The sequence below is a fragment of the Cuculus canorus genome, chromosome 8 (genome assembly GCF_017976375.1).
Source record: "Cuculus canorus isolate bCucCan1 chromosome 8, bCucCan1.pri, whole genome shotgun sequence".
Taxonomy (NCBI): Eukaryota; Metazoa; Chordata; class Aves; order Cuculiformes; family Cuculidae; genus Cuculus; species Cuculus canorus.
The window spans coordinates 22,087,515-22,112,037 of record NC_071408.1 but is presented as its reverse complement, the minus strand read 5'-3'; the positions used below and the strand labels follow the sequence as shown (position 1 = coordinate 22,112,037).

Here is a 24,523-nt window from a genome sequence, read left to right as displayed (position 1 = left end):
GAAAAAACAAACCCCACAGATGTCGCTACTCTCTGCGGTGTGGTATCTGACAGCTTAGAGGATGCTGCTGAAGCACAGTCATGCCTGTTCTTGGTATCTTCATTGTGTTTCATTATCTTCATCCTGCTGTGATGCTTCCTTGCCTAGTAAAGTTTTAAAATTCAAGTTTTCTTTTATTTAGAGTACTCTAGAAAGTTGCTTCAATTCATGTAGTTAGGTTTGTACTAAGTGAAAAGTAATTTTTATAAAATCAAACGTGATTTCTGTAAGATATCAGCATTTTTTTCAGAGATACACAAACACCTGGGGACGACATTTATGTTGGCAATGAATTTTTAAAAGTGAGGTACACCGGACAAAGCTCCCTTGGAAAGACAAGAATGTAAGGCAGAATCAAAGTCTAAATTCTGAGCTCTCTTAAGAGTTAATCATCTAGGATTTTATTAGAAACTAATTAGAAACAATAATTTAAAATAATTAGTGAACCAAATCCTGACTTTGCCACCAAAACCTTCCCTGAAGTTTATTCACCTTTTACCTAAGAAACAACCAAGTCAGAAAGAAGTAAGAGTATTAGGATTTCACTCATGAGTTTTACCTTGATTGTACCTACTTTAATTGTCGCTATTTTCCCTCTGGCACTTCCACCCATCACAGAACTTTGGTCACAATCCAGCAATATTGCTTCACCTCCCTGTAATCTCCCTCTAGAGCTGGCCAACAAGTTGTACTTGTGCAGAAATACACCCTCCTAGCCCTAAACGATGCACTGTTCTTGCAAGGATAATCTCAACTCTACCTATAAATGTCCCCTCTCCAAATGGACAGCAAGCCTTGCTGTCTTGCCAGGAAAACATTACGTCTAAAAGCTGACACTTACTATGACCCTGACTCTCTCTGGCATGTTACATCTTGTTCTCCAGCCATCAAGTTTTAATGTCTATTGTGTAATTCCCTAACAGTGATGGTTTCAGAAGACACTGAAGGCCACGGTTTTATTGCAGTGTGATGCAGGCTGAAATCAACGATTAAATCAGTTTAAGCAAAACAATACACTTTTGCATATAGCGTACAGGGTCTAGCAGAGAGGCTCTAACTTGCCATGAGTGAACAGTGAGCCGTGGACTTTTCTGAGCACTTCATTGCTGAAAGTTTCATAGCAATTCACCATTAAAGAATTAGTGTTTTTTCAAAGAGAACTATGCAAAAAAAAATCTGCCAGACACAGTCTGTAGTAATTACACAGCAGTAGCAGTCATTATCAACGTGCTTTTTTAATTCTAACTCTCTAGTTACTGCTTGGGGTTGCTCTATTGATGCTTTAAGAATGCTGGAAAAATAGTTTACAGCCAGTCAAGGCAGCCCTCGAACATTATTGCCTTTTATTGAAAGCAATTAGCAACTATGAACTCATAGGTAAATATAACAAAACACAAACCAAAAAGAGTGCATCAGTGCATTCTGCCAGAAATTACTTATTTTTCCTTAGGTTTTCATCTTGCCAACATTTTAGTAGTTTAGATGGATCATAATATTTATTTCATTTTTATTAATTCAGCTGAAGTGCAACAGAAACCAGAGATTTTTAGCATTGTCAATATTTTTTTGGAAAGATACTTTATGTGGCGAAAAATTACTGCTAATCCCCTAAATGTTTTTAAAAACTTCAAAACCAGCCACAATTCTTAGCCAAAGCCAACAAAGCCAGAATTTCCACGGATGCATTCAGTACTGTTGCCATGCTAACTCACGCTTTGAACTTTACAAGTCTCTCAAGCAAATCAGTGGTCAGATTTTGGCAGGAAATGTTCACGAAAGCCTCAGGCAGAGCAGAAAGGGCTCCTGAAACCTACTAAGCTGCATGTTCCACTGCAGTCAGTGCCTGTTGGATGCTCCAGGATGGCATTGAGAGTTACTAGCTGCATGGCTACCAATTCTTAATCTAAACAGCAAACAAACAGAGGCCCTGCTTATACAAAGTAAGTGCACATGCATGCACAATTTAAGTACTATTTTTGCAGATTACTTTTCAGCAGCAGCTACAAAATGCAGCACAAAGAGACTGCATTACTCTGAAAGAATAAAAAGAAAAAAAAAAGTTTACAATAACTTTAATTCACGTCAGGTTACAGGAGTGAGAAATTACATCTGTAGTGGTGGATAACAAGCTGACGAACAAGCAAACAAAGAAGCAACACAGATTTTTCCAAACTGCAGATTCCATAAATGTAACTGTCCAGTACAAACTCCAGCTTAGACAGATTCCAGCAACAGGAAATAAACCTTACAAATTCCTTTTTTTACTGGATCATCTCGCTGCAGACATCAGCATGGCCAGTTAACAAAAATGACTGACAGAACTGATATGCTTTTAGGGCTTAATGGAACTGATTTTCCACATATTTCACTATCGTTTCAATATGTAAATTCCTGAATCTTTCAGGCCTCCCTGTCAAGGTCAAGACTTTCATCACAGCCAATGTCTTTTATTGTTATTTCCTTAGGACACCTTAATTAGGGTAAAGATAGGGCACTTTTAGGTTTTCCTCTGACCGTGCACGATTTATCTTCAAAGACAGTGTTGCCTGTGCCGCCACAAAGGCCTGGAAGAAAGGATGGTCCCTGGGTAAGAGCAAGGACTGAGACGTTGGAGCTGATAATTTGCATTTTGGATGGCCCTCAGGCAGGTCACTGAATTCAGCCTGTACCTGACATCTTTCTGGTAAAGTGGGAGTATCAGCACTTCCATATCTCATAGGGATACTAATAAAATAAATATTTTAAAGGCTGAGAGACACCCAATTCTACAGGACCATACAGTCACCCTATATAGAGAACTTACCATCAAAGCATTGCTGTCTGGCCACCCCCATTTCAGTGCTTTATGTGTTTGCTGGTGAAACCTAACATAAAGCCTCCACAAAAAGTACCTTAAAATACAGCCAGAGAACACATAGGGGACTGCACAATTTTCGACAGGAAGAAGGCTGGATAATTCAAACAGGCTTCAGAATTGCATATTTATGTATATATATTCCAGGATACTCAATGGAGCCAAGCCTGAACTCTGAACCTCCTAAGCCTTTGCTGTCACTGCCAGACAAGAAAAACCTTGATGGTAAATTTTAAAGCAGAGGGAAGGACCTTCAGAAGCATCTCAGGGAATCCTTAACAAGTGTCCTCCACAGACATGCTTCCTATCACAAATAAAGTGATGCAGAGATAGAAGAAATGGGAGAAAGTAAGCTCTTTAGAGTAGGTTTCTGTATCTTTTACAATCTGTTTTTATTTTTGGCAAATTAGCTCCAACTACACTGCCTTGTGCACTGCACGGACCAGTCCCCAACACACTACCAATCAGTGAAAGGACAGGTAGTGTAAGCTGTGCCAGAGCATTTTTCCAGTGAGGTTTTCTGGGACAAATAAGTTGGATTTAGTACTCACGAGGATGGAAAGACTGAAAAATGCTTTATGGGAATTAGGGCTTTGATGGGGGCGAAATAACAGTACAAGCCAAGGAGCAGTCAGAAATGGGGCACAGTGCAGTTAGCCCCAAGGCCCAATCAAAGCTGAGCTCTGGGCCTGTGTGAAAGTTAAGCTTAAGACAAAAACTAATACATTTGCTTACAGTGTCAGATTCCAGTCATTTCCCATTCACCTTAAGTTGTGGTCTGGTCACATTTTCATGGTTGTATCCACAGGAAAAAACAATAGAGAGGGACAAAATGAAGGGAAAGAAGAGGAGCCCTGGAGTCCCTGTCACCACTTTCTCCCTCCCTTTCTCCAGCTTGTTCCCTGCTGGGTCATCCTAGCCCTCCCATTCCGTTCCACACACTCTTATTTGCATGGCCTTGAGGCCTGTCATCAACAGGGAGGCAAACTACCACATCCCTCCCTCCAGCATGGCTTGGGAATACAGTATGTTCTGGTCTCCATGCCCATCAAAACAACTGCTGCTAGTAGACCCTCACAGGAAGGAGGAATGGCCGCAGGTTATGTTCTACTCCATGACTGTTCAGAGACCAAGATTATACCCAGGCCAGAGCCTCTAATCACAAAACTCCCATCAATTATTTACTTTTCCAGATTCTAGCTAAGCCAAGCATCTCAGCCTCCCTCGAACACAGTCTTTGACCAGGACTGAGCACAGACATCTTCAAAACTGGTGACTTTAAGGTAGGTGGGCAAAAAGCTTTTCTGCAGATTTCTCAGCTGGATTCATTTAGTAGTGCTCATGGAACAAAAGCAGCTGAGAAAAAATACTTGCTTTAAAAGGACAACATCCCTCTTCCCATCTCAGCTCCTTTGCATCCACTTCGTCCAGTTTAGAGGACTTGTGTGATTCTGGGATCAGCACCGAGTTTCAGGTTCTACCTTCTTCTGGAGAAACACCATAAGGAAATCTGCCAATTAAGTAAATAAAGCCAAACCTAAGAGAGACTTGCTAATTTTTTCTTCTTCTATTTCAGCTCTCAGGGAAGGAATCAAAGAACAATTTTTCTGAAGGGAAAGCTGTGGTTCAGGAGAGAGTGGAAATTAAATTTCCAAATTTTCATTCTACTAGAAATCCTCTAAGGGAGGATATTTCTTCAATGGAGCAGCGAAAGCATTTTTGAACTTCCAAGGAAAGTAACAGGGAGATATAAACACCTTCTGAAGTCAGAAACAGACTAAGATGACTAAATTGCCTTTGATTTCTTTGTGAACTGGGGGAAAAAATGCCATATTTAAAGTAAAAGGAAATGGAGAAACTCAAGAGATCTAGAATTTTGCCACATAGCTGAATTTCCACAAGGTGACAAGGACTTATCAACCACCTCATATTAACTGTCTGGTACAGGCACGTTGCTTAAGTAGGTGTAACCTACTTCAAGGCAGCTTTCCTTTAGGAAAAGAGAGCTGAAGTACCTCTCATTGACAAGAAAGTGCTGCAGGGTAAGTGTGCGCATATGATTACTCACAACCAAGCAACTGACACAGAGTGATTTTACTAGATTTACTAGATTTACTCTCTAGTAATTTATCCTGATGCCCAAGCCCTGAGGCCCTGTGCCTCCTTTGAACACCTCTGTTCCTATCCATAGGCTCTTTAAGAGAGCTGAAACATCAACACAATAGCCATCTGTCTCCTAGAAGAACCAGAGCCATTTATGCTCCTCAGGAGCAATGACTGTACACATGGAAGAGACATTCTTGAAAAACCTGTAAAGTTTAGGAAAGAAATCTTGTAAAGAAATAGTGTCTGCCCAGTCATTCCAATGCTGCGCTGTGCAAACAACTGCCTGAACTGCCCAGGACGGTTCTGTTAGTCCTGCTGGCTGGTCAGAATACAGATCCCCGGCGATCACTATCCATGCCTGTCTTGTCCTTCAGTTCCAGACACATATGCATAGCACAGGCAAATTCTACTGTAAGGAGAACACGGTGCAGGCTCTCAAGCCATGCAAATCATCAAAACTGCCTGTACTTCAACTCAACCCTTCAGTGAATGAACTACAGGGATTTACACAAACGAGGGCCTAATAGTGTATGTTTAGGCAAACACCATGTTGCTGAAGCGGGTAGGATTTGATCTATTACATCCTTGATAGGAACTGAAGAATGCTTTCTACCTAAAAGCAGACACCATCTTAGCTAAGCTAAGTGGTGCATCCATGGGCTACATGGATCCACCAAGTCTTTCTCCTTTACAGAAAACTGTTTCAATTTTTCAGCATCCAAGTGCGGGGTGGGGAAGGAGTCTGCGTGAAACACATTTCTTGGCATACTTTGCTCTGTAGAAGCAGTAGGAGATTGATAGGAGTAGATTCCCTTTTGCTTCTTTAAATAACTATATAAACATGATGTTTGGCAAAGATGCATCTCTTGGAATACACTTTTAAAAGTTTAACAGTTGTCAGACGAAAAAAGGACATAGCTGCTTCACACAGTTGATGAAAGGGATATAAACAGTTATGCTGAATTGCTCTGCCTCTGCATCAAATGTTATGGTGTCCAGGCATTCAGACAGAGCCTGGATACAATGAACGGAAATAGCTACAGTGGCTGCTGTGGGAAGGATTGGCCTAACCTGGCTTTTCGTGAGGCATGAAATGCTGAAACTACAAGTCGGGAAATAACCTTTTTATAAGCAAAGTTTCTTCCTAGCTTAAATGCTATATGCAGGACCACAAGAGGTTTCACAACCACCGCACAATTCACATCAGCTGGCGACTCACCTCCATTTCTAATGCTGACAAACATATACTGCATCCACACTTCTGGAATAAGCTCTGTGTGACCCCCAACTCCTGCAGACTTTGTTGTGGCTATTAAACACAAGAAGATCTTTGTTGTGCCACAGGACACTGAACTTAGTATCACATATCCTGCTGGCACAGGAGGGAAGAGTATGGAAATGGGAAAGGATCTGTTCACATATACTTCCAAATTCCTGGGAAAACCAGATTTGAATCTGGAAAAAAAAAAAAAAGATTTTAAAAAAGGAAACAAAATTGCTTTTGGAACTCCTTTCTCCAAACTGACTCCAGTTCCTGTTGCAGAAACACTCGAGTGTGAGATGGACCAACAAGTCCAGCTTACACTTTCTACCTGACTGTGGCATAGTCTCCTGTGGCTCCTGACTGCTGAAGCTCAGTGATTTCACCCAAGACTTGGTTAGATACAGACCGAGGTGAAGGGTCAGATATTATCAACTGGCCAAAACCAAAGTCCTGAATCAAATAAATCAACTGTTTTTAAAGGCAAAGACAGGTTTGCCTACCCGAGTTCAGACAGAAATATAAGCTTTTCACATTCCAGGACAGCTTCTCAGTATTTTCCATTTTCATTTACATACCTTATAAAAATAGCCAATGTTTCATGACATATACTCATAGAAGTTAGTCCCTGAGGACAGATGCAACTTTTGTTTACATGGAAAAGCTGTCACAGGCATTAGAGGATACATGACCATTACTGCTGGTTGTTTGAATTGTGTCCAAAGAAAAAAATTAACTTCGTAATTAAAAAAACAAATCCTGCCTGAGGCTAGGTAAGGAATCGAAACAACAGTGGCGTAGATGCTCCATACCAGGGAAAGCAGCATACCATTTAGTGCAGCATCTGGCAGAGCCATAAGCACAACACAGAGCTGCCTACAGAAAATGGCAACGCAAAGAAAAAAGAAATATCCAGCGAAAGCAGTAAAACACACAAAGAATAAAAAGTGCCCTTAAACTCAGCGCAGTTTAAATGCACCAGGAGTCTCTTCAAAAATTCAGCCTTCACAGGAGAAGTCCCACAGAGATCAGTAACCCTCTCTGGAGTCCAAAGCAGTCTTCACATTTCTCCATACAGTTCCATCACCACTGTAACAGCACAGACCTTTCCCTTCTGCAAGGTACCAACAACTCACAGCACTCACTAATGACATTATGACATTAAACAACACGACATTAAACAGCAGTTTCTGGCAGACGGCAGTAGGAACATCAGTGCTGCAGGTCGCTGGAGCAGGTGCTATCTAACACCGTACACACTCTACAATGTACAAACCAAAGAACAGCCTGAAGATACAACACAAAAAAACATCCTGTCCTGCACTTCTGGAACCACTGTAGAACAAATAAAGATAGATAGAAGTTCAACAATAAAAAGAAATTCAGGGAGTTCTTTACACCAGTAAAATGTTCCAAATGCACAGCAACCTCTGGATCAACCCAAACCCTGTGATGCAGAAAAACAGAAAAGATTTTTCCTTCTCATTAAGTAACATGTATTGGGTTTTTAAAGAACAGTTTTGATATGTCACTCACCATACACCTGACTTCATCACAGGTCTAAAATATGTCTCTTTGCAAGACAGGACTGCACCAACCAAACCACCTTCTTAAGCAAAAGACAACAGTACAAGCTCTTGAAATACAAAAACCAATACGAGCAGCATCTGCTAATGTACAGAAATGTTAGCTTTCTGCACTGCTTTATATGGAACTTCTTGACAGACCCTCTGTAAGTTAAAAACCAGAATATAATAATTTATGTTCCTCGTGTATCTATTGGCAATAATACTTACTCAATTTTAATGAATTTGCTGGTAAATCAATAGCTCTGTTTCTGTTCTGCATTACAAGTATTACTGCATGTCAAATAAATCATTGTAATGAAGTTTGACGAGCAAAGGGTTTGATGGTGGTGTTCCATAATTATAAACATCAGCAGCAAGACTTTTGCAAATCATGAAAGGAAAGTGCTTTGATGATGGCAAGTAAATTCCCTGATTAAAATTACTTTAGACATTTCAGGCAATGGAAGTCTTCAAATCTGGCCCTGACCTTTGCTCTTCAAAATACATCTCTTCATTAGTAAATTGCAATACGTTTAATCATCAAATAATAAAAAGACACTGAACATCACAAAAGCCAGAGGACATAGTTGACTTATTTATGCAAATTTTAGAGATGCAGTTGCTCAAACCATTTTGAAGGTCTCCAACTTCTAAGAAAAGAAACAGCCGTATCAGCCTGATGGAAGTATTTGTTGCCTTCATATGGAAAGAATCAAAGGACTGGAGAAATAAAGTATCAGCTGGAACAGACATCACATTATCGAGACTATAAAGCAGGATTTATTTTCAAGTTTCTCCTTGACAGAAGCATTATAAATTTAAAACTCTAGCTAACATTCGATCAGGTGCAAGACTCAACAGAAGTCAAAAGCACATTCACCACTTACGCAGAATTTAATCAGAATCCTCCCATCTGCATATCAAATGAATCTGAATGTCCTACACACATGAAGAAAACAACTGACCCAACTAAATAGCTCTTACTGTGAACTGCAAATAATTTAGGTGTTCCCATCAAAAAATAATAGCAAACAAACCTGGACAGTAACATCAGAACAGATGTGCAAATTGGCTGCTTGGAAATAAGCAGGGTTTAGTTCTTTACCCAACAGGGAAAAAAAGGGACTCTTACAGGACAAACAATCTCATCTTTTGTCCCTTCGTCACACTCTAAAATACTTCTATATATTCTCAGGTATTTTGTTTATTGTTCTTGGTTACAACAACAAACTGCAACTACCCACCAAAGCCATTTTTCCAAACTCACAATAACATGAGAAATTCCCACTGTTCCACCCTCCCGATATATGCCCACACCTCTAACCTTTTATGTCCAAACTCTAACCTTACACAGTGTAACTAAGGAGACTTTGGAAATGGCACAGCAAAAGAGCTGTTATTTCCAACTTTTCTCAGAGACTGATCACAATATTTAAGGACCTGACAAACTGCACGTGCTGGGAAAGTAGCTGCCCTTAGCACCTACGCAGGCTCAAAGAATTAGGAGCAACAGAATCCTAATCCAGAGACGTGCATGCAGGAATGTCTTCTCCTTCACCCCTCTGGTCCAGAAAGGGAATACAGGACAGTGAGAAAGAGGGCTCCAGGAATCTTTCTAACTAACCATGAGCTGGAGGGAAAAAACAACCCATGGGAGAATGCAGTTACATGTAAAGGACAGTATCTATCCTCTGTCACACATGCACACTCCTCTGATCTTCAGCTGTATTTCAAAGATGCAAAAAGGTATGAAATATTTATTCTGAGAGTTGCTCCACAAGCTGTATGTCCAGAAGGTTTCTGTCCAGAATAGCTGCATGGACAGCCCACCAGCAGCATTAAGGTTGGTTCTATAAGCTGGAAAACAGGAGGGACACGTTCTTCATCCTCTCAGATGGAACGTCAGCGTCACACAACCTCACTTCAGAGGGCAGAATGAATATACACCACAGTGACAGCAGATCTATGAAGACAATGAAGGATGTGGTGTATTTTGGATTTGTGGTGTGAATTCCCTATCACTGACTGCGGATGTGACTACGATAATGAAACAAAAAACAGCACTCATAAAAGGGACCAGAGAGATGGAGAAGGGCAAATATTCCAGAATCAACTGAGATGATGATCCCTGAATGCTCATCCCCCATACGCTCAGTTAAATGAGGTAGTGGTCCCGTGACTGGATGTAAAGGCTTGGCAGGCAGCTCATTCCAAACAGGGAGGGCAGCAGATTGGAAGGGATAAAGAAAAAGGAGTCTGGTACTTTGTCTGCCAGAAAACATTGGGAGTATATTTTAAACATGTGTAACTTAAACTTGGCTCTTTTTGTTTTCTCCAGTCAGTAATACCAGTACAATGGGAGACAAACTGAAACAGCTGCCTACGCTGCCATGTCCAAGACATTCTGCAGTGATCTGCCCTTGGCCTGTATGTTAAATCCACCCAGAGTCCCACCAGCCTAGGTAGCTTTTCTGTGGCTAACTCGCACATCCTGGTACTCCTCATGCCCCACCTCTGAATTTGGCTCTCTGTATTGACACGCATGCGAAGGATGTTTTGGGGAGCCCAAGCCATGGGATCTGACAAGAAAGCTAGATGTTACACATGTACCAAGTGCAACCCTGGGAGCAACTAACCAGAATGTAAAAGAAAGCGCGTCTCAAACAAGGGAAGGGACTACTTCAGCTTACAGCATCTTACAACTGTTGTGTGTACAAATTACAGCAACACTGTTGTAAACCATCCAAAAAGCACCTACATTAGAGTAAGGTACTCACAAAATGCCAAATAACAGGGAAATCTTAAAGTCTTCCTGAGTTGGTTCCCAAGAACATTTGCGTATCTAACCCAGTGGTACCCAAGCGGCTGCCTAGTGCAGCTTCCCAGGGAGCAGGCAGGAGGCCAGTCTCTGTGTGTACCAGACCCAAACCTTTCCGCTCACTTTCATGAAGCTGTGCAATTCTAACTGAATCTCATCATAACCTCTTAAGCTCTACTTTCAACATTAAAAGCCACAGTAATTTTAAGTAGCACTCAAAAGTTAGCCAAATGAGCTAACATTTTCCTTTGAACCCAGGAGCATTTAGAAAGGTTAGTAAAGTTTTACACAGTATAGAAGCGCGGCGTGCTTGCTACTTAACAATCCAGTTCTGTGCTGGATCTGTCACCACTACAGTAAAAAGTTTAAGTGTATTGTGTGCTTATAATAAATACTTTGCACAAAATTATTCATTCCACAGATGGGCAAAAGAGACTTTAATGCTTACTTTGTTTGCAGAATGCTATATAAACCTGCTAGTTACGGGCAAGAATATGGAAGTTGTTTTGTTCTATTAAATAAAGGAAACAAGGTTCTCATTTTAAAATTAATTCAATGAAAACTATTAAGCAGTTGGCAGTGAATGCTTTGGGAATTTATATACACACATATACATTTATACCTGATACTGATTTCTCTGCCCCCCCTTACCTCTTAAACAAACACACAGTTAACCACATCATTTCCAAGAAGTTCTGCATGGGAAAAGCTTGCAAGTCAAGTGTGATAACATTCTCTACCCAAATATTGCTGCCCTACAGCGTGTCTTTCAGCAGGCACAAAGGGAGTCTAAACCAGAGGGTTTTCTCCCAACAGATGCAACTTGATCTCTCCCACAGTCACGCTGGTTTAATACTAATAGCTGAGGAAGAACAACTACAGCCCTCTTGTCTCTTGGCAGTATGAGCATCCCTTGGGGAATTAGCATGAGATCTGAGAGCTTGTCTGTGCTGGGTGTTGGCCTTGACTTCAGCTCCTCTTTGCTGCTTTCAAGGCAATTGATATTTTGTCCTGAAAGACGTAACAGCTTCATGCTTTCTGCAGCTTGTTACAAGCTTATGATACAAACCTAACTAAGCATTTTAACTGCTTTTTCTGGGAGGTTCTCAGCTTTCCAAGAGGAAAGGTACTGGCTATGAAGTTATAATTTTCTTCTGTGAATAAATGCTTTCTCTTTTTATGCTCAACTGCTTCTTTGGTTTTAACACAAACATCAAGTAGGATGTGTGATAAGGTTACTCCCCAACATCCCCATAGTGACTGTGTGAGGGCACAAACACCAGTTGTGTACCCATCTCACAAGGAGGTTGAGGGTTTGGGAAAAAAGAGAGCTTTGGCTTAAATAAAACCAACTGTTTATCAAGAAACACAGAACAAAAAACTTAGAAGAAATTAATGCACATAATTAGGAAATATCAGTCATGTTTTTAAACAATTCATAGAACTTGTATATATCTATGCCTCTGAGCTTCCAACAACATATTCCTAATTCATCACAGCACAAGTCACACATAGTAAAAGGCAATAATTACACAGCCGAAGTCGGAGAGCATAGTAAAAGGCAATAATTATACAGCTGAAGTCAGAGATCCCTGCACCACTGACAGATGCTCTCCATGGAGCTTTTCACTCACTTGAATGTCTCCTCTATCTCTCAGGGCTGTGTACTAAGTTTAGACAAATTTTGGATTAAATTAAGATGGTTGTATCAGGATGAAATGTGCATGTCTTTCAAAACTATAAGGATAATATATCAATTCTTGTAGCTGGCATGTTTTTTTCTACAGCTTCACCACTGATTTACACTGTCTAATGATCTGTTTATTCCCTGGATTGGGTATAGTCCACAATGGTTTAAATTACTCATCTGCTTGTACTTAAGCATTTGGTCTCCATAAAAGACATGATAGGTAAGTGCAATGCAAATGTACTTTGCAATAATTAGTGCCACCGGGGTCAGAATCGCAGCTGGGTAAGCGCAGTTCAAGCACACAGATTTATGCCAACTTTAGTAGAACTCTTTGGTGTGGATCTGTGGACACCTCTAATAGGAATGTTAGTTTTCACTCTTGGTTTCACCTAGAGGAGAGGTTTTAGCATAGCAGTCTCCAATGACATATGTTGAAGCTCGGTCTACAAAGCCACATGAACATCTTTAATGATGAAGCAGCAAACTCTCTATGCAGTTACCTTAAAAGATGAGGGACATACATTGGATGTGCTTGAAGAAATGCAACATTTGGATGACAGTGTAAAATTGTATTCAGCTCATCTCACCTCATCAGACAGCTCATGAGAATTTGATGGGGACATCAATATCTGCAATTATAAGGCTTACAGTGACAGATTAAGACAAGGCTGCAGGTTATTATCCCTGTGCTGCTGGGGCACCTTGCTCTTGACACCAAAAACTTCTGCCTGGAGAATCCCCAAGAGTCGTATATACATGCACATTCAGACACAATATCTCAGCAGAGGTTGTCTTCATTCCTACTGAGATACAGCTCAGAATGCAAATGAACTAATTAACACATTCAAGGAAGCTTCCCAGCAGCAAAGATACACTGGCCCAATTACAACAAAACCCAAGCATCTGTAAGCTGGACTGGCTCATTAAGACCATTCAGAACCTTCCACTGTCCATAGTGTAAGCATGCTGTTCTTATCAAAGCTAAAATTAGAGACTCTTAATGCAATGATCTGTCTTTCTGCAATAACCACATGTATTCTGAGTCAGAATTAAACTTCTGCAGTGTGACCCAGAATCTCATCATAACGCATTTCTTACTGTGGCAGGGCTGACAGATGCCCTTCAGCGCACAAGATGTATCAGTAGTTTAACTTCATAAAACAAAATGGCAGGGAGAAGCAAATAAAGGATAAAAATCAAGAGAAGTATTGTTAAGATAATTTAGCTATTCAGAGAAAGAAAAAGAAAATGCAAGCATGTTTTCTTAGGAAATAACAGCAACAATTGTCTTTGTCAGCTAATTCCCTATTGGCTTTATTGGTCTCCAGTAGAGACTTAGATGAAGTGCAACGTGCAGATGAACTCAACGAGAGCCTGGCATGTGTTTTGGAAATCCAGCGGAAGAAAGGGAGGTAGTTGTTTGTAGACCAAAAAAATAATTTACTATGTGAAGGCATGATAGAGGGAACAAGGGGATAATAAGATTAGTGCAAAAGGCAAATTATCAGTGAAAAAGCACATTATCAACTTTCCTGAAAACAAAGCAAGAATTATTATACCCAAAGAAGAAGAACACTGGAAGAAAACAGCATAATTCATTCAAGAAATGATGTGATCTAATCATTGGGAAGACACACTGAAGATTTATCCCAACTATCATTTACAACCCACAAAAAAAAAAAAAAAAAAATCAGGGATTCCAGCTCTTCCTGACTACAACAGAACCACATTTGCCTCAGTATAATCAGGGACAAAATCTGGACAGCGTGGACTGCAGAAGTGAATAGGAGACAGGCTTGTCAGATGTAACGACACTTTATTAGAAGAAGGTCAAAGGAGAAAATGAACATAGGTGTCATTAAACCTATCATGCACTAGAATTGTGCAAGACTGACATAAGAAAATAAAAGTATTGCCTTAGTGTGTATGTTTTGGAAATATTAAGGGACAAAAAACATGGAAATCTTCAATGATGTTTTTAGAGCTGCTTTTCAGGGAGGAGCTGCCCTTTAAGTCTGAGTGACTAATGGCAACGAATGTAATCTGTTTTTTATTTGTAGTGCCAGGCTCATTTGGCTTGTGTAAAATGCAACCCTTTGTTTGGTAAACAAGCAAATTAAACTGGTGATCCAGACAATCTTGGAAACTTTACCTAAATAAAGGAGCCTCCCTATCTCAGAGTCATGTCTTAAAACCCATTGGAAGGTGTATTTCCAGATGTTTATCGTGGGCTTTGCTGTCAAGATCAAATAGGTAAACTCTGCTAAGACAGTCATTCTTACTAAAAACAGAAGTAGTAAATAAACATTTATTTATCCATAAAGCAACAGTGGCCTTGGCTTCTTGGTCAAGCCAGAATAGTGCTGCCCAAAGTATTACAAATTAGTTAGATACAGTTACATCAATGGAAATAGCCTCAAAAAAAGACAAATATCTGTACCCATGTTATGATAGGAAGACTAATAGAAAAAAAAAAAAAAAAAGGAAATAGGACAAGAGGAACCCCTCCAAATCTCAAGAAGTTTTCTTAGACCTTAGAAAAAGAGAGCTACAACATATGCTGAATCTCAGGGAATATTCCAGCTGAGACATTCCTCTCGGGCAATGAACGGGTCCATGCCAGCCAATGTTACACACTGGCATCCCATAAGGCACCAACATCAACCTGTTGCAGCTGATTTATGCTCATTTACGCACGCTGTCAGCCTGCCCACTGCAGAACTGCAAATACTCCCCAGGATTCATTTGAAGCAGCAAGATTCCCATATAACTGGGGCGTACGCCACTCTTAGCTGATAAAGCTGTCTGTCCTAAAAGCACTCAGAGACATAAATGCTAGTGCAGCTGCCCGTGCCAGTAAGAGCAAATTGCGTTATTCCCACCAGATCTCAGCATCCCTGGGCAGAGACAAGGCTGCAGTAACAAAGCCTGCAAGTTTTAAGTGTGCCCACAGCTATTATTACAAGGAGTCTCCTCATAGGCACTGACTATTTCCAGACCACGGAAAATGCAATACCGAAAACAACTCATTGGCTCCCTTGCTGCAGTTCTTCCAAAAGATAAATTACGCTAAAATGTCACCCTCTAGCTCCCTGGGCAGAGATGTTGTTTAACATCTCAGACTGGGCTGCTTTCAGGTACTGACAGAATTTGGAAAATGCTTGCTACAGAAACCAAAAGCTAAACAATTCTGAGACACCCTAAGGACTTCACTGGCCAAAACACTTATTTTTCCCTTCTCTGCAGAACTAAGGGAGCAGAAGCAGGATTCCCTCTGCTGCATTATCAACAGACCACTGTGTTGAACTCCGGGCAGTTGCACATATTAAAATGCACAATGCGTGTTTAAAGCAATTGGAGAAGATCTAATCTTGGCCCAGTGACATATAAGATGAAATAACCCATTCTTAAAGCCCAAGGTTAGTTTGAGAAACCAGCAGTCAGAAAACATCTTTCTATCGACAAACAGAATAAACTGCTAAGCAACAAGAGGCATGCTAAATCCAAAAGCCCTTGCCATTATTTTCACAGGTCTACTTTTCACAGCAAAGCTGGAACTGACCTTGATTTATGCCCAAAAAACACAGTGTGACAAACTGAAATATGCAAAATGAGATTAATTAAAGCAGGTTCCCTCTGCGCTGAAACATCTCTTCCATCTCTAGTCAGCAACACAGTGAAGCACACGTGTAAAACCTTTCTCTATCATCTCTTGTGTGAGGTTAAGTTCAAGACAGCAATAAACTCCATTCTGAATTGTTTTGATTTTCTTGGTTTAAACCTGATCCTCTACATTTGGATTATTTTTTTCATTTGATTGTACACTCTCTTCTCAGAAAGAAATGTAAAGGGCTCTCTCCAGCTTTCAGTTAGGATGATGAGATTACCTTGAATTTTGTAATGCTGCAGCAATGCCTTGAAGGGAGGACAGAGTAGCCCCTTTGCCACACAGAGGAACGTGTGATTTCTAAGAATCTACATATGCTAATGCTCGCTGCCTGGATATTAGCTCGCAATGCAAACCCAGCAGCCAAAACACCAATTAGAGGTGGTGGTAAATTGACTCCTGATCTGTTTGGGACTGTGCAATGAAATCCCCTAGGAATTCACTGTAATATTTTGGCTGCTCAGTCTGTTGCCTGCATATGTGGTCACAAGCGGACAGCAAGACCAACACCCTCCTAATGGAGCAAAATCTGAAATACTCTGATAGCTCAAGATAAACGCTGCCACAAACTCATGCACTCATTCTTTTTTCCTTCTCAGACAAACCATCAGCTGTTGGGGGGAGAGGGGAATTTATACCTTTTTCATCTCCTGGATCTTCTCTAACCCAGCACATTGCCAACACCATGTTAACGGTTTTTGAATATGCCCCCAAAGAAACAAAGATACTCCTTTTGCCAGATCCCAGTATTTAAAAGCAAGCCCAAATCTGTGAGAAAATTCAATTGAACACAGATGGCAGGAAATTCCTCTAAAATGACAGTGGCCAAATTCAAACCACAATACATGAAAATAACCCAACGTACTAGACATGAAGAACATATCTTATAGATTTTTCCTCATGCAATTCACAATCTGTGATTGATTACTGGGAAGACAGACTGCAGATTTATTGGACTTCTGTAGAACAAGTATTCCATTTGCAACAATTAAATAGTATGTGGTTGAAAAATAGGTTGGAGGAACCAGTGGATGGCTCTAAGACTGAGGAATGCATTTCTAGGTTGTCTGCAAGACTGTAGCTGATTTCATTTTGCACCAGACCCCACTGTGCACCAATTTCCTTAGTGTAATTAACAAGGCTGACTCAAAATTTTTGTCACTGTATCAGAAAACGATACCTGAGAGATATTGTTTGTGCTGCTATAATTTTCCATTTTTACAATGACAGAAAAATGTTGGTCTTTTTGTGATTTAACAGCTAACTTAATCTTTATGTGCCCTTCAAAACAACAAAGTGCTACATACATGGCAATATACAGATGGGGCCTGGACAAACTACAATGATGCCTCAAGCTCAGATAAGGACAAAGCTGAAGCATTCCTCCATGCCAGAAGGAATGACCACGTGTGGGTCACTGGACTAAGCTAAATCCTGAGGACAAAGGACAGAAAGCCACAGTCTCGTATTAAACAAATCCCAGCAACCTGCATCACCGGAAATTAAATACTCACCTTCTTTCCTTTAACGATGCCACAAATCCAGGTGAGCAGGGGATTCTGAAGGGCAGCATTCACACTCCACATTTCTGCTACCATCCTGGTTTTGTTTTGTTCTAGCAGATTTTCAGGATTAATATGCTTTTGTCAATAATCACGTGAACTACTTGCCCCCCCAGGTATGGGTATTCTGGTGAGCCAACCAAAAGACAAAGGTGTTATCAAGCAGTGAACTAACACCAAGAAGTATTGGAAGACCTTGCTGAGGAGGGTGTGCAAAGCAGATTCCATGCACTAAAATACAATTGCACGGGATGTATGTGAACTTCTGAATAGATTCTAGTCCCACATTGTTCAGGCACACACACACAAAGGGTTAAACTGACCAATGCAATCATTCACCTGAAATAATCCATTCAGCCCTATTGTGCTTCCCTGAGCCCATGGAGTCCAAAACACAACTTTCCTGGTATTCTCTTATACTGACAGCTTCTCTCTTTTCCTGTTCTCATGCCTAAATCCACTTCCTTTCTGTCAGTCTGCTGGCACCTCTCAGTCCAGACTATTGAGGCAGACAAACTCCAAGCTTAGTCTAAATGTGGCAGCTTGTGGGGCAACAGGAATATAATGAGGAACAAGTAGTAAATGACTCCCATACAGCTGTAGCAAATCATGTGTGTAGCACCCCTGCCTTAACAACCTGTCTGGGACCTTACAGTCACCAGTGCAGGCCCGCAGCTCCTTTTCCCACACAGCAGCAGCCTCTGAGGCTCAGGTGTATTGCCCCCATCAGGTAGTGCTCCTTTCACTGTCCCTGGTACCGCTTTTCTCTCACCACCTAGAGGAATACAGCTCCTTCCCCTCAATTCCTAACACACTCCCCCCTGCTAAGACAAGATAGGGCAGCAGAGACTTCATGCTGGCCTTCGTGGCACGCTATGTCTGCGTTCTGGCTGCAGTACGCGTTGTGCACACAGCAACAGACAGAAACTTGGCAGTCCCTTCTCTCACTGCACCGACTCGCAAACCCTTCCCCAGCCTCTTCCACTGCGTATCCATTAGCATTCATGGGAATTTTGCACGCTCATTGAACAGAAAACAGAGGTCCTGGCTGAGGCCTGCAAAGAATACTCACTCAATAGCACGCAAACCAGACCAACACAACGTATTTTCAAATGAAATACCATCTTCTTATAGTCACTGGGAAACAGGTGGCAAAAGCAGCAGTTTGGACCATGATCAGGAATTGGCAGGCTCTCCTCCAGGCAGAAAGAGATACACAGCACAGATAATCTGTTGTACAATAGCCTGGTGCAACGCTCAGACAAGAGCTGCCCAAACGTGTTGTTAGGCACCTCCGCCTATGCCATTTTCATGAGCAACATGAGTAACTTCCATGCTGGAGCTAGGAACACCTCTTTTTGTTATTTGTCTCCAGGTCCTTTTTAATACAGCTGTGAGAGCGTGGAAAAAATCTGCCTTGCAGACAGGCTTTCTCTTTCTTTGCCTTTATCCTCTCCCTTCTCCCTGCACCTCCTTTTTCAAAATAATTCTTCAAACTCCAATGTCCAAGGAGATCTCCATGGAAAGAACAGTGAAGACACGAAAGCAATTTCAAATGAACCACGCAAATGTAAACAAGCCTGATTCTGATCTTTCCCCTAATTTATATGTGTAGGTATATAACAAATTTATTGCAGTCGTTACCAAATGACACGGAAAAGTGCAATACCCAAATTCTGATTTCTGTGTTAGCTCTTGGAAAAATAATCAATCAAATAAATATATTCCAATATTTTAAAACTGCACTCTAAAGGGCTGCCTGTGTAAGAATGTGGTAGCAAATCCTTTGCACTTGATATCTTGAAGCAACACTATCAGAGTGCTGATCTGAGAGTAAAAGTAATGCTATTTTGACTCATTCATTTTCACGGAAGCCAATGAAAACCCTCCCACTGAGCCACATCAGGCCCTTTTAAGGATGACAAAGAAAATCTGGTGAAGGTTAGCAGGAATGTGGTATGATTAACATCTGCCTTTACCATCCACAAAAGAAAACTGGCTCTGAAAACTGGTCACCTCGGATCTTGTAAACTTATGTTCTAGCTGAACATAACTGCCAAAAAAGCATCCAGTCTTGATTTCAGGAGGCCAAGAGCCTCCGCTTGTTCCAGGGATTCTTTACATCTTTACTAAGATTTTATGACTTTTTTAATTTTATTTGTCAGATCTCAGCTTCCAGCACACAGTTTTAGATGTGCTTTTCTCTGCTGCATTAAGAATCCTTTAATGTACAGAATTTTCTTGCCATTGAGTCACTTAACCTTTTTGATAAGCTAGAGGCTAAAGCCCTCAAGTCCAGGAAGGCTTCCTCCTCTTCAATGCACTTGTTAGCATTTCTCCTGGGAGCAGCATAACACTATGCAACATCCCACATATTGCCACTGGTTCCCCCAAAAGCAGAATCACCTATAGAGTTCTGGCATTCTAGGGCAAGGCGCCCCTCCTTCTCCACATTCTGACTGCCTTCCGCAGTTGCAGGACGCAGCTGTGCTAAAACACATTTTATCTCACGGGGTTCCAAGTTGTCAAGTGATTTGACAATCAACCTGTTGCACTGCTCTACTCTTGTCATTATTTGGCATTGGATCAACCTTCACATCATGTAGAAATTTTTATCAACAATGGTTTTAAAGTTCGAGGCTTAAGTATGAAAAAACCCCCTAACCAGTCCGTATGCAAACCCACTGGATCCACTTACTTTCTGTCAGCTACTCTGAGCCAGGACTTCATCTGTTTAGTAGATGTTTCAGCAATATCACATAATGTGTGTTGGGGTTTTTTGGTTTTTGATTGTTGAGGGAGTTTTTTTAAGAAAACTCCAATCCATTAACCTCATAACCTCATGGAAATCTGACATTAGATATTTTGGACAAAATGCACTTTCCTTACAACCACTCAACTAACTGTACGCCTATTTTTCAATATTTCATCAAATCATAATATTGGAAAATATTAAGTCCCACTAACTGGCCCACCACCACCCTATTTGTTCATTTTTTTTATTGGCACAACATCCATTTCATGCTACCCTTTCACAGCAATACCAACAGTAAAAGTTTGAAGCATAAGGAAAATAGCCATGCTGCTGTGCTGTTTGCTTACTTATTAGTAAGTATTACTTACTTACTATTTTTATTTATTTATACTTATTTATTATTCAGCAAATACCTGACCCTAGTGATGTGACCTGTTCACAGCAGTGTCCAACAGCAATCACGGAAGTCAAGGCTCCTTTGTGCCAGAAATGGGACAGATACACACTCATTCTGTACACAACGATGAAACAGAAAGGTGAAATGAGGTGAGGGGGTGGAAAAGAAAATGAGTGGAGTGTGTGCCTTGCCCACAGTCAGTCAGTCAGTCAAGTCAATGACTCTCTATATCCAGGGAATATACTGCAGCAGCAGCTGGGGCTGTCAGTACCAATTATGGCTATTAAACACCTCAGGAAGGCTGTCCATTGGTTGCTATAGTATAATTATTTCAATAAGATAAGGAAAGCTCTGAGAGTTCCCCATTACCCTTTAACTTCTTCCTCTGAAGCACTGCTTCACAGCGAGACTTGGAAGACTCTCCAATGCTCTGCTCTCCTCCACTCAGCGTAGGTTTTGTAGCAATCTTAACTCCTGCCAGCACTGCAGCCGGAGGTAGGATTCAGACATCTTGCAGCTGTGTGCATCAACAGGATGAACTCACTGCAAACCTCTGGACTCAGCCTGGGCTTCATTCAAACTTGCTCAGCAGTCAGTAAAGCCAATTAAGTCGTACACAAGCTGCTTCCCACAGAGCCATCAGCCTTTGAGGATGAAGCAGTTGCCACTGTAGCAACACGGCTTTGTTGCAGTGATCAGAAGTCACAGTTCTGATCCCGTGTGACCCCCCACACACACGTTCCGTCATGCATCCAGCTATCTTATCCCTGCAATTTCTTTGTCTGAGTCTCTCTGCCTCCGAGCCAAGCTGAGGGCAGCACGGGATGGCTATGTTGGAATGGTTATCCAGTCACTTACCTCTCACTGCTGAAGGAGGGAAAGTGCCAGGATAGCTCCTGTCTTCAGAACAGGCACCGGGAGAAGAAGAAGAGATCACCCCAGCTACTCAGAGAAATAAGAAAGGGGAGGAAAGGCCTGGAAAGTAAAAAACCTGACAGTTGGTTTGGAAAAGCTCAGTTTCATTAATCTTAGGAGAAAGAATGAGAGAAGCTTGCTAGGAAGGTGGTTGGAGGGAGGAAGGCAAGCCGAGAGCAATGATCATACAGAACGCACTGCTATTTGTTGTTTAAGAAGGGAAGCACAGGTAAATGAACAACATGAAATTAAGGACAAAAAGCAGGAAAATGTAGCCTGATGAGGGAGATCTTTTCAGCTACACAAGTTTCCTCAGGAAAGGCACTCCTTGACCATATGGACATATCACTGGTATATCTGTAATACAGAGAAACCCCACACTGGAAGGAGGAAGGGCATTTGGCCAAAGAGCTCTTCAGTCTTTGTTTCTTTCTTTGATAGAAGTCAGGATAGGGCACATCATACAACAACTTTGTATATACAGCAGATGAAGAAGGACCAAGAGGTCCCTGAACTGATTCTCAGTGCCGCTTGCAAACAGAGATAACTTCATGCCACAAGCCTAATGTAAACTCTAAAAAGAAACAGGAGAGCCTGTAATGCATGATGCTGTAAAACCCACAGAATGCTGTTGTTAAAATGGAAGAAAATCTAGAAGAGTGAGACAAAGACTATGCCCCAAGAGCAGAAAGAAAAGAAAAGGATGAGGACCTAAAAATCACCTGACAATCCCTACAGGAGTTCTGCTGTATTCACAGAATTGCCTAAGTAAGCTCTTTAAAGGAAACACACTTACAGTAAGTGATGTGTAACTTGAGTGTGAATCACTCCTCTTCTCCCCATTTCCTACTTTCTGTAAAGAAAAAAGGTGCATAACTCTGTGCTGCTGACTTGGCACCAAATACTCAGAGCTGTGCTGGCTGGACATTCACAACATAAATAGTTTCCATTAATGTTGCTCATGATGACAACTTCTCCAGCATCTATTCCACCAGAACAAGGGAAGGTACTGTCACCCTCTGCAGACAACTGCTTAGCATCCTCTACAGTCAGTATTTTTAATTTGTCAAGTTTTTTCCTTCTCTTGCTTTGAGCTGCTGCCTGCCCAGGCATTGTCAGCAAGCCCATGGATTTTGGTAACCCTGGTAAACACTCAGATATTACTGGAAAATGAAAGAGTACAAACGTAATTTGACTGACCACATAGGCAAAACTTAAATATCTTCTGTACCCAGGTGAACAGAGATGAAACAGTGCCGACAGTGGGCAGGATTTCCAGGATCTCAAGCCTGGAGCCAAAAGACACTTCCATCGCATAAAATACAAATTGCTCTTTAGGGAAAATAAAATAAAACAAAGCAAAAGAAACAAAACAACACCTACCTCAAAGCAGCAAGGCTAGAAAACTTTAACAACTACTGATGATAAATATCTATCAGAGGTAAAAAATTTCAGGAGCAATTACAGATCCTGGGAGGGAGCGTTCGAAAGTGAACAGGAAATAGCCAACAGAATTCCAAAATCCTGGAACTGGGAGCAAGATTTCTACAGTGTGCTGTAAGAGGTCCAGCCTGCGTCAGCACAAGCAGCATAACTGCATGTAAGCCCTCACACATTACTGACGAGTTCAGAAAACCTAGGGCACATGCTGAAGCACTGACATAGTCAAATGAGCTGGAAGCACCAACAAAATACAACAGCCTCTGGAAGCACTGCCCAGGTAGGTGCTGTTACAGAGCAGAGTTTGCTTTCACTGAACAGTGAGTCACTTTCCCCCGGGTAACTGGGCAGCATGGTTTGTACAGCCCTGTGTTTAGATGACAATGCCCCTCTCTATGCCTAACACATCAACTGTTTGACGGGGCATTTGCTCAGCAGCTCCTGGAACAGCCTCAAGATAATAAAAATTCTGCCTAATGACACTGCAGAGCTGTTTCAGTCATAATTCAAAAGCTAGATTCTCTCTCAAAGTACTCCCGACGCCATTCTCCTTTTCATGAGTAAACAACAAAGAAGTCATTTCAGTTTCTGTAAACATGTTTTTCTTCATGAGCAAGCCTGTTTGGTGTGCATTACACGCCGTGCTGGCACAGGCTGGGATGTTTTACAAAAACGCTTTCCACTAACGCTGGAATCTTGCTACTCCGAGGGAATGCTGGGTTGCACAAGAGAGGCATCCAGAATCAATTCTGTGTTTCCCTCTGCAATTTCAGATAAGAAGAATTGGGTTTATGTTAATTGCACATTCCATTTTTACAAAGCCCTTGGGTGTGAGTCAACATTTCAGTAGAACTCCTTTCTTCTCCATTTTTTCAGAGGAGGAAAAGAAAATGATATTTAGATAAATCAAAATGAGTACTTAGTAAGCTGAAGTAGAGAACACTAATTTGTTATACGACAAAGTGGCCACATTCTGTTCTCACTCTCACCGAAACTAGAATAAATACAGTGCATACCATGAAAGAAAACAAAAGGAGATTTTACGCCTAGTATTTTAAATAGGTAATAGATCAGTAGATGACTGGTGTGGGAACTTGAAAATAAGCAAAGCAGGGAAATCTTTTATTTAGCAAATAGGATGGGTTTTGCATCCATAAACTGGCATTTGATTGATTCCACTGAAGTATGTTTTCTTTACCCTCTGGTCTTCTTTGGGGCTGACTCTTATGACCCCTCTAATAGAACCGCTAGAGGACAGCATCCTTGCCATTGTTTTGATGAAAATTTCTTTTTAAAGTAACTATTTTATTTTTGCTCTCAAGAAGCTATTCATGATCTATTCAAGTATCCAAAGTTTCCGCTGGGCATCTCCTGTCAGACTCTTCTGACAAGAATCTCTATTCTTCCTAAGACTGCATATATTACTTACTTCAGACTTGTATGTCTGTTAT

At 41.1% G+C, this 24,523-nt stretch overlaps 1 protein-coding gene across 3 annotated transcripts in view; it reads right to left on the bottom strand.

Moving 5' to 3' along the window:
• GLIS1 (GLIS family zinc finger 1) overlaps nucleotides 1–24,523 on the bottom strand; it is a 203,957-nt gene that overhangs the window by 131,864 nt on the left and 47,570 nt on the right. The window contains exon 1 of one of the 3 annotated variants that reach the window (XM_054073243.1): nucleotides 614–673. The exons of the other annotated variants lie outside the window; for them this stretch is intronic. Within the exon in view, the coding sequence (XP_053929218.1) occupies nucleotide 614 (1 nt within the window). The 5' untranslated portion in view covers nucleotides 615–673. Of the gene's footprint in view, nucleotides 1–613; nucleotides 674–24,523 lie in introns of those variants that run through there. 3 annotated transcript variants of the gene reach the window in all.